General features: G+C 59.9%; 1 protein-coding gene across 1 annotated transcript; it reads left to right on the top strand.

Annotated features, from left to right (window-relative positions):
- Window positions 1–738: 738 nt before the first annotated feature.
- Window positions 739–5,138, top strand: LOC135579949 (ubiquitin carboxyl-terminal hydrolase 36-like). The gene is made up of 10 exons (XM_065070002.1): window positions 739–1,252; window positions 1,326–1,547; window positions 2,294–2,404; window positions 2,699–2,801; window positions 3,133–3,200; window positions 3,571–3,641; window positions 3,825–3,907; window positions 4,233–4,344; window positions 4,634–4,774; window positions 5,034–5,138. The coding sequence occupies exons 1-10, from the start codon at window positions 739–741 to the stop codon at window positions 5,136–5,138; spliced, it is 1,530 nt and encodes a 509-aa protein (XP_064926074.1).
- Window positions 5,139–9,119: the final 3,981 nt, after the last annotated feature.

Genomic DNA, 9,119 nt, shown 5'->3' with positions numbered 1-9,119 from the left:
CTGGGTGACATTCTGGTGAGCTGAAACCTCCAAAGGCGGGGATCACCGAGAGTCCCCGGGTGTCCTGCTGCAGGGCAGCACCACCCGCCTGCTCAGTTTTTCCTAATGCTCCGTTCAAAGCTCCCTGGAGGGTGTTGGTGGCTGCTGCCTCTGTCCCACCAGCCGCCACTGCAGAAGGGTTTGCCTCCCCCATCATCTCCCCAAGCAGGAGTCGCTGCTTTTCCAGTGCCCTGTGTCCCCTTCAGCAGACTGAAGAGGCCCAATTGACTGAGCTGCTCCACAAAGCTCATGTGCCCCTGACCCCACCATGACAGATGTTCCTCTGGACCTTCACCCGTGTCGTGGTTTAACCCGAGCTGGCAACACAACCGCGGCAGCTGATCACTCACCCCCTACCCCTTCCCCTCCCAATAGGGGAGAGAATCGAAAGTGAAGGGAGAAATTTGGACTGAGAGAAACACAGTTTAGTAAAATAAAAAAATGCTAAGAGACTTCTAGTAAATATACATAAGCCCATCATAACTCCCACGCCCTTCTCCTCAGGACTGCTCAGCCGGTCACATCCCAGCCTGTCCCGGGACACCAGGTTTGCTCCGCCCCCAGCGCACACCTTGCGCCTTGGCCTTGTAAGACTTGCAGAGGCTTTTGTTGGCCAAATCCACCACGGTGTCCAGGTTCCCCTGCACGGAAACCACAGTGTGTGACCATTTAATGATTCTGGGGCGTGGCCGGAGCGCGATGACGTCACAACAAGCCCGGCCCCCGGCAGGCTCCGCCCCTGGCGTTGCCGGGACGCGCAGGCGCAGCTCAGTCCTGTTCTGGACGCGGAGCGGAGCGGACGGCGAAGGCGAGGGGAGGAGTCAGTGGGCCGAGCCGAGCGCGAGCGACCGCAGCGAAGGGCGGGACTTGAGGAGGAGGCGCGGGAAGCGTGTGTGGTGGTGGAGAGGGAGAGGCCGAGAGACCGGCGCGACCTCGAGGCGGTGGCACGTGCGGCGACACGCCATGGCGGGCACGGCGAAGCCGAGGGAGCTGCTGAAAGCGCGGCGGGACGCGGGCAAGGCCGGGGCGCTGGTCCGGCTGCTGAGCACCTCGGCCACGAAGGTGCTGCTGCACAAGATCGAGTTCCAGCCCGCCAGCCACGGCTTCTCCGGCCAGCCGGAGCTGCTGCGGGCCAAGTACCTGCTGCTCAACCCCCGCACCGAGCCCGCCGAGCACCCCCGCGGCGCTGAGGAGGGACAGCCGGGCAAGCAGGGTGGGTGCAGAGGGCCGGGGGGCTCTCCCTGCGCTGCGCAGCCCGCGGCTCACCCGCCTCTCTCTCCCCGCAGGCAGCGACCGGACCCCGGGGCGCCTCGGGGACGGCGTCCCTGCACCCCAGAAGGGGCTGTTCCCTGCAGGGCGCCTCGCCATGCAGTGGCAGCGTGTCCAGCGCATCGGCGCCGGGCTGCTCAACCTGGGAAACACCTGTTTCCTCAACGCCACCCTGCAGTGCCTCACGTACACGCCACCGCTCGCCAACTACCTGCTCTCCAGGGAGCACAGCCGCACCTGTGAGTGGGGAGGGGAGCACCCGCCTGTCCCAGGGCTGCGCTCAGCACCCTGCGCACGGCTCTGCCGGGGCTGTGCGGCTGCCGGGATGTGCCTTCTCTGCTCCCTCCTGCCCGTTTCTCCGTGGAGAGGACATTCCTGCATACGGGAGCATCCACTTTTCCTGGCCGTAGCAGTGTTCCGGAGCTCTGCATCCTGCGTCTCAGAGGCTCTGTCTGTGCTGGACACAGCCAGGACTAAGATGGGTCCATGAGGGTCTGAGCAGGGGTCCCAAACAGCCGCAGCCTGTGGGGACCGTGTGAGCGCAGGGCACAAGGCTGCATACAGGCTGCAGGTGCTGTTCACAGGCGGCTTTGAACGGGAATCTGGTGGGCTCTGCTCCGAGCCGTGACCGAGGGGAGCACGTGGGGCTCATAGCCCTGTCCGTAGGGCTCCGGTGGCATCGACCCCTCAGGGCTGACCCGTGGGCTCATCAGCGAGTCCCTGTGCCCTGTTTCCCCTCCACGTGGATGCTGTCTCATCTGGAGGGTTGCAGCGACTGGTGCTGTGACTGGGGCTGTTCCAGCTGGGGTGGTGTGTGCTGGTCCCTGTGACCCCGGGATGCCCCAGAGCTCTGCTGCAGCACAGAGCTCATAGGAAAACTGAGCGTGGATGAGCCGTACTGGACCAGAGATTCCCTGTCCCCTGTACTGCCTCCATCTCTCCTGGGTTTGTCCTAAACGTCCTGTCTTCTCCTCTCCCCTTCCAGGTCACCAAAGCGGCTTCTGCGTGACATGCGTCATGCAGAACCACGTCACGCAGGCGTTCGCGAACAGCGGCAGCGTGATAAAGCCAGTGTCCTTTGTCCGAGACCTCAAGAGTAAGGATGGCTGCCCTCGCGTCCCCTCCTGTAGCCGTGCAGGAGGGCAGAGACTATTGCAGGAGCAGAACCTTTGAGATCAGGGCAGGTCTTGGCAGAGGTTCTTCCGAGACGACTCACTGAGCCTGCCAGGGCCTTCACGGGCCTTGTGGGGCTTCCCCCACGGCCCACATGAGTCTGACGTCTGGTTTGGGCCGAGGGAGCTCAAACCCCGCAGTCGCTGTCCCGAGGGAGGGCGGGAGGACCTGCCTCTGTTGCAGCGCGTGCTGCGGCTGATCCCTCCCTCTCCTGCAGAGATCGCCCCGCACATCCGCTTGGGCAGGCAAGAGGACGCACACGAGTTCCTCCGTTTCACCATCGATGCCATGCAGAAGGCCTGCCTGCCCGACTGCACCGAGTATGTGGGGCCTCTGGTGGTGACAACTGCCCTTGTCTGCTGGTCCCCTGTGCCCGCGGGAGGGGACTGTGGGGTGAACGTGTCCCCCGGGCTGGGCTCATGGAGGGAGGTGCTGACTCCAGGGTCTGGGGTGGATGGCCCAGCTCTCTGCCCCTCTGGGACACAGCCGTGGGCTGCTGTCTGCCTTCTCCTGACACCTCCACCCCAGCACAGCTGCGGTTCTGTCCCCAAATCCTGTGACTGGGCTGGGTTTGGATCCTGAGGACACAGCGCTGGCCCGTGGGGGTGGCTCTTGGGGCGGGCGCTGTGTGATCCCAGCTGCCGTCTCTAGGTTGGATCGCCAGACCCAAGCCACCACCCTGATCCACCAGATCTTTGGCGGTTCCCTGCGGTCCCGTGGTGAGTGCTGGCTGCCAGGGCCTGGGCCTGTGACTCTCAGGGCTGCTGTTTCCCCGAGAGCCTTGCAGTAACTTGGGAAAGTCACTAAGCATGTGCAAATTATGCAGAGCTGCAGCTGGTCAGTCTTTTGGTATCTGTGGGTCACGAAGCTGCTGGCTGTGGGTCCCCAGCTCATTGCCACCAGCAAAGGAACCCACGTTGCCAGCTGTCCCGCAACACTTGTTGTCCCAGCACGTACAGACTGCGAATGCTGGTGCTGCCGTCCCAGAGCCCAAATGCAGAAAAGGGCAACACGGCAGCCGCCTGCGCTGTGCTGGGGGTGGTGGTGCCGTGTTGTGCCAGGGGGTGCTCACTGCTCGTTCTCTTGCAGTGAAGTGCTCGATGTGCAAAGCAGTCTCGGACACCTTTGACCCCTGTCTGGACCTGCCGGTGGAGATCACGGTACCGGGGCAGGGTCAGGTGGGGAGGAGCTCTGCTCTGCAGGGGATGTTCCTGCAGCTGCACCGCTACTGCTCGAGGCTGTTTAACCTGCCAGTGTCAGGCACGGTGCAGGCAAGAGGGAATCAGCTTCTGTTGTTGCGCTGCCTCCTCTGCCTGGCCCTGACCTCTCCTCTGTCCTGGCAGCAAGCCGCAAACGTAGAGCAGGCACTGGAGCTGTTTGTGAAGCCAGACCTGCTGGGCGGAGAGAACGCCTACCTGTGTGACAAGTGAGTGTGCGGGGCTGGGGCGGGAAGGGGCTGCAGGTGTGCTGGTGGGAAGCAGGACGGCAGCTGCAGTACAGGAGGGCTTCTCTACCTGCTCCACCGCTAAACCGTGAGGTGCGTGGCTGTGAAGCCTGCGATGAAGCCTGTCACTCCTCATCTCCCCCGTCTTGAGACGGGGACCTGAGCCAGCAGACCTGGCCGTGAGCAGGTGCCCTGGAGCAGAACCCGCTCTCACCAGGGTCATTTCCGTGGGGTTTGTGGCTTGGCCAGGGCTGGCAAGCACCTGGGTGGTGGAACAGCATGAACAGCTCAAGCTCTCCCTGTGCAGATGCAAGAAGAAAGTGTCGGCAACCAAACGCTTCACCATCCACCGAGCGCCCAGGGTTCTCACGCTTGCTTTGAAGCGTTTTGCCGACTTCACCGGAGGCAAGATCACAAAGGTGAGTGCTCAGCAATCCAGAGCGGGGCTGTGCCCTGTCCCGAGGCCCTGCTGCCCCGAGCAGGGTGGGAGGTGGTTCTGTGCGCGGTGCGAGCTCTACCGCAGTCCTGCAGCCCTTCCCCAGCTGTGCTGTGCTGTGGTGGGAGTTTGGCTCATCCCGGCATCTTCCTCACTGTGGGCTCTGCCTGGGGAGAGCGGGTTCTCCCTCCCTCACAAGACGGGACTCGTAGGACAGCTGAGCTGCTCTTGCCATCTGCTGCGCAGGCTTCTGAGACATCCTCTCTCTGCAGGACGTGGGCTACCCTGAGCTCCTGAACATCCGCCCGTACATGTCCCAGACCAGCGGGGATCCGGTAATGTACGGGCTCTACGCGGTGCTGGTGCACTCGGGGTACAGCAGCCACTCAGGACACTACTACTGCTACGTGAAGGTGAGCCCAGGGCGCTCTCTTGGCACCTCTCTGTGCTGGGGGTCGGCGGGTGCTCAAGGGTCCGTGTAATGCGCAGACAGGAGGGTGCTCAGCAGAGGTGCGTGGTGTGGAGCACTGTGGGGTACGGGCTGTGCTCCGTCACAGGAAGTGTGGAGTTCTCCTCTTGCAGAGACCCCTCACCTGCCCGGGGTCACCTGCTGCTCCTCAGGCCAGGAGTGTCCCTGTACACAGCCCAACCCCGTTCTCTCTCCCTCCGCAGGCCAGCGACGGGCAGTGGTACCAAATGAATGACAACGTGGTCCGCCCCAGTAACATCAAGGTGGTCCTTAACCAGCAGGCGTATGTGCTGTTCTACCTCAGGTGAGCGTGCCCTGTGTCCCTGGCCCCTCTGTCCCTGCTCAGAGTGTGGGACAGGGCTGGGGGCACATGCCTGGGTGTGGGAAGGAGCTTGGCCCAAGTAGCCCCAGTGCCCACGTGCGTGTGCTGGCTCAGGGGAGGGCGGCAGCCGTTTGTTGTGGTTTTGCGGCAGCTCAAGAGCTCCTCACCTCCTCGGAGCTTCTGGCTCCTGGTTCTCGTGCGCAGCTATGACGAGAGTGTTGCAGTCGCTCCGACACTGGCAGTTAACACGTGCCCTTCTCTGCCTTCCCCAGGATCCCCAGCCCCGGGAAGAGCTCAGAGGGTCCCATTTCCAAAGCTGCCTCCAGCCTGCCTGGCCGTGTCAAGCTGCCTTCTGGGTCACCGTCACCCAAGCTGGCCCTGAAAGCCAAACGCGCGGCTGCAGCGTTTCCCGGTGACACAGCCCAGAGGCCCAAGAAGCCGCGCTCCTCGCAGCCGCCACCCGCGCCCAGAGCGGCTCCAGGACTTTGTGGCCCCAGTCACACCAGTGGGGCCAAAGCGCAGGTTCCCCGGAAGCGCTGCTGGGAGCCCGGGCCCCTGCCCGCCTCCCCTGGGCTGCCGGAGCCCATCCCTGGCCAGGAGCCGTGGAGCAGCGGGGAGAACACCGGGACACCGGCAAGGGACCCTCGCAGCAGGGCTTCTGCCAGCCTGGTGCTGGCAAAGCTGAAAGCCTTCTTGTCGGCCAGGGCTGCTCCGCAGCCCAGCAGCACCATGTCACCACCACCGGCCAAGAAGCTGGCGTTTTCCGACACATAGGTGAGTCTGAGCTTCTGCCCAGAGACTTTAGTAGGTGCCTCGTGCCTCCGGAGCTGGTGCTTGTGTTGGGGAGTGCAGGAATGATGCTGGTACCTTGCTAAGCAGGAGGCGGGCGGGGAGAGCCCCTAAACCCCAGGGCTCTGCCCTCCCTCTGGGTCGGGGTGCGGGGCCAGGCCCCCGCTCTTGTTCCCATCCCTGCAGAGGCTGGAGAATTGGCTGCTGCCTCCTTGCTCAGGACGGCGGGGTGGCTGCACCAGTCCCTGGAGCGGGGCGGCCTTGCCAGCCTTGTCAGGGCAGCGTGTCCCCGGGGGCGATGGGAGCTGGTGACACCACAGTTGGAGGCTGCAGAGTCGCCTCCTCCCCAGGCAGTGGCTGCACCGGCTCTCTGGGCGACGCTGTGCAGTCGGGTCTGGGGACGGCGCTGGGGGTTCTGTTCTTAAAGTTTCCTTCCTTTTTTCCTTTCTGCTTCTAAGGGAAAACCCTTCTGATTCTTCTACTCCCCCACTTCCCTCTTGCTGTCTGTGTCTTTTCCCCTCCCCTTTCTCTGGGCTCCCCTTTTTGTTTTCTCCTCTTGGCTCACAGCAACCTCTTTTATTTAGACCACCAAGTTGTTCTTTATGTCAATAACTGCAGGGCGGCCCCCCAGGGAAGGAGAGCAGAGGGGACCACCGTGCACGTCCTCACCTGCTGCTGCCGGTTCCTGTGCCCGCCCCAGCCCCGCGCTGGGTCCCTGTGGGGCCGGGGCGCTGCCGCCGGGACACCGGGCAAGAAACTGGAGCGTTCCCTCGGGAACCGGCTGGGCTGGCGGGACAGCGGGAGCGGCCAGAGGAGCCACAGGGAGGATCCGAGGCTGGAACAGCTCTGCTGGGAGGAACGGCTGAGAGAGAGTCCTCAGCACTCGGACAACTCCTGGGAGAGCTTTCCGTCAGATACTTCTTGGTGAAGATTTCAAACATGATTTCATAAAAGAGGGGTTTTTCTTTCCAAGTTGTTTTCTATCATTTTTCATCGTATACAAGAAGTGATAGCAGCATTCTACCATGGGTATTGATCCAGGGGGTCTCCTGGAGACATCTGGATGGGCAGGAGAGCAGCCCTGTGAGGCTGGACATTGTATGGATGAATTTTCCCCTCACCCCTCCCCAATCCCACCTGTTCCCTCACTGGCCACCTGGGACTTGGCCTCACCAAGCTGGAGCACAAGTCTGATGAGGAGCGGCTGAGGGACCTGGAGGTTCATCTGGAGAACAGGAGCTGAGGGGAGACCTTCTGATCTCTGAACTGCCTGAAAGGAGCTTGGAGCCACGGGGGTCGGGCTCTGCTCCCCAGGAACAAGCGCAAGGAGCAGAGGAAACAGCCTCAAGTTGCGCCAGGGGAGGTTGAGGTTGGATGTGGGGAACAATTTCTTCCCCAAAGGGCTGTGGGGCATTGGAACAGGCTGCCCAGGGCAGTGCTGGAGTCACCATCCCTGGAGGGTTGGACAGACCTGAGATGAGGGTCTCAGGACACGGCTCAGTGCCGGGGGTGGGGAACGGTTGGACTCCATGATCTTAGAGGTGTTTTTCAACCAAAATTATTCTATCACACAGTCTATCTTTGCATTGTAATAGTGCCTCAAGGTCACAACCAGGGTTTATATTTTCTTGTCCTGGTATTTTTGCAGAGGGGCAGAAGTCTGTCTCAAAGGATGTAATGAAAACAAAACAAAAGAGCGTGGGTAGAGCGAACAATGGGAAGGAGGGAGGGCCAAGTATTAAGGTGAATCCCGGTGAGAGCAAGTATTTATAGATCACAAGTGATACGCATCACTTGCAGGCTGTAAATCATTGACACTCTTTTTGTTAGTAATGGAAATGTTTCCTGTGTCCCACAGGATCCTTGTGTCACTGTTGTGAACTGCAGATGCATTTTTGGCATCAAAACGAAGGTGCATCTCAAAGCTGGGTGGGTCAGATTGAAATTGTTACCGAGAGTATATTGGTAGCATATGAAAGAAAAAGCCTCGCAGTGATCTTTAGCACTGGGAGCTTCTGGCAGGTGTTGATCTGCGAGAAGCAGCCTCAGCAGGGGTGAGAAGATTCTAAAAGATGGAAATAAGGAGAGTCAGAGAGAGAGAAGATTCTGAGGGATCTTAAGAGTGAACATGAAATAACTGAATGCAAAAGCAAGTGTTAATGCTGCGTTCTGACTGAGCTGGAGGGTAGGAGTCTGGGCTTTGGAAAGCTCGGAGTTTGCACAGGCTGGAAGACAAGAGTCATAACAGCATAAAGGGAGAAGGGCTGGAGCTGACTTCTGCTGGGAAAAGCATTTTTGCCTCCCCTAGAAAAACAGGTGGCTTCCAGAAACACGTTCAGTACCCATTTTCTCAATCTGGAGGTGTCCTGGTGGAGGAAGCCTTAGCACCGCACTGACACACGCAGGGCAGGCGAGGCAGAAGAAGATGCGCTGTCTGGGTTACCGGCTCAGGCCACTGAACAGCGGCACCGACTGTGATAGAGAAAGCAGCGACCGAGGGGAGCTGGAAGGGGCCTTGGCTGCAGGTAACCGTGCCCTGGGCTGAGAGTGGCTGGCGCTGCATCTAATGAACGTGACTGAGCATATTCCTTGTCTGTGTGCTGATCTTATTCAATTGTGGTGTTTCACAAGGGAGAGAGAAAGAGAAAGGACATGAAAAGTAAATGTTGTGCTATCGGCATTTCAAAACTGCCTTTCTGTTGTTTTCAAACAGGCTCAGAATATCTCCTTTCGGAACCTGTGTCTTTGGAGATGTTGGAGGAGACAAAGGAGGAGGACACCCAGGAGGAAGACACGCGAGGAAGATGTGGAGTCCCTGCACAGCCTTCCTGAGAGTCTGAGGAACCAACCAAGGAAGACGAGGAGACTCCACAGAGCATTCAAGAGGCAAGTCACTGGCGTACGGACCATTCTGTGTGACTAGGGGATATTTTAGAGACGGAGGAGGTAAAAGCAAACAGCTCATAAAGAACCCAAACCCCAGTCTCCCCAAACCAGGATTTTGTTGCAGTGTCCTCGAAAGAAATCCTTTCTAATTTAGCTATTGCTGTGCTTAACGCTGTGGTACTTAAAAGCCATGAAATTTTAATTGTTCAAGCGCTGTGTATGATGACCAAACATTATGCGGTTGCAGGGGACCAGTATACGTATTTCAAAAGTTAATTGGTACCTCATTGTC

Source organism: Columba livia, chromosome 7 (assembly GCF_036013475.1).
Source record: "Columba livia isolate bColLiv1 breed racing homer chromosome 7, bColLiv1.pat.W.v2, whole genome shotgun sequence".
NCBI lineage: Eukaryota > Metazoa > Chordata > Aves > Columbiformes > Columbidae > Columba > Columba livia.
Note: the sequence above shows the minus strand (reverse complement) of the source record. Positions and strands in the feature narration are given on the sequence as shown.

Bases quoted from the DNA above. Each gene is read 5' to 3' on its own strand.
- LOC135579949 (XM_065070002.1), top strand. From the start codon at position 739: ATGACGTCACAACAAGCCCGGCCCCCGGCAGGCTCCGCCCCTGGCGTT. The intron at 2,802-3,132 runs GTATGTGGGGCC...TGCCGTCTCTAG, and splicing joins TGCCTGCCCGACTGCACCGA to GTTGGATCGCCAGACCCAAG. The intron at 3,201-3,570 runs GTGAGTGCTGGC...GTTCTCTTGCAG, and splicing joins CGGTTCCCTGCGGTCCCGTG to TGAAGTGCTCGATGTGCAAA.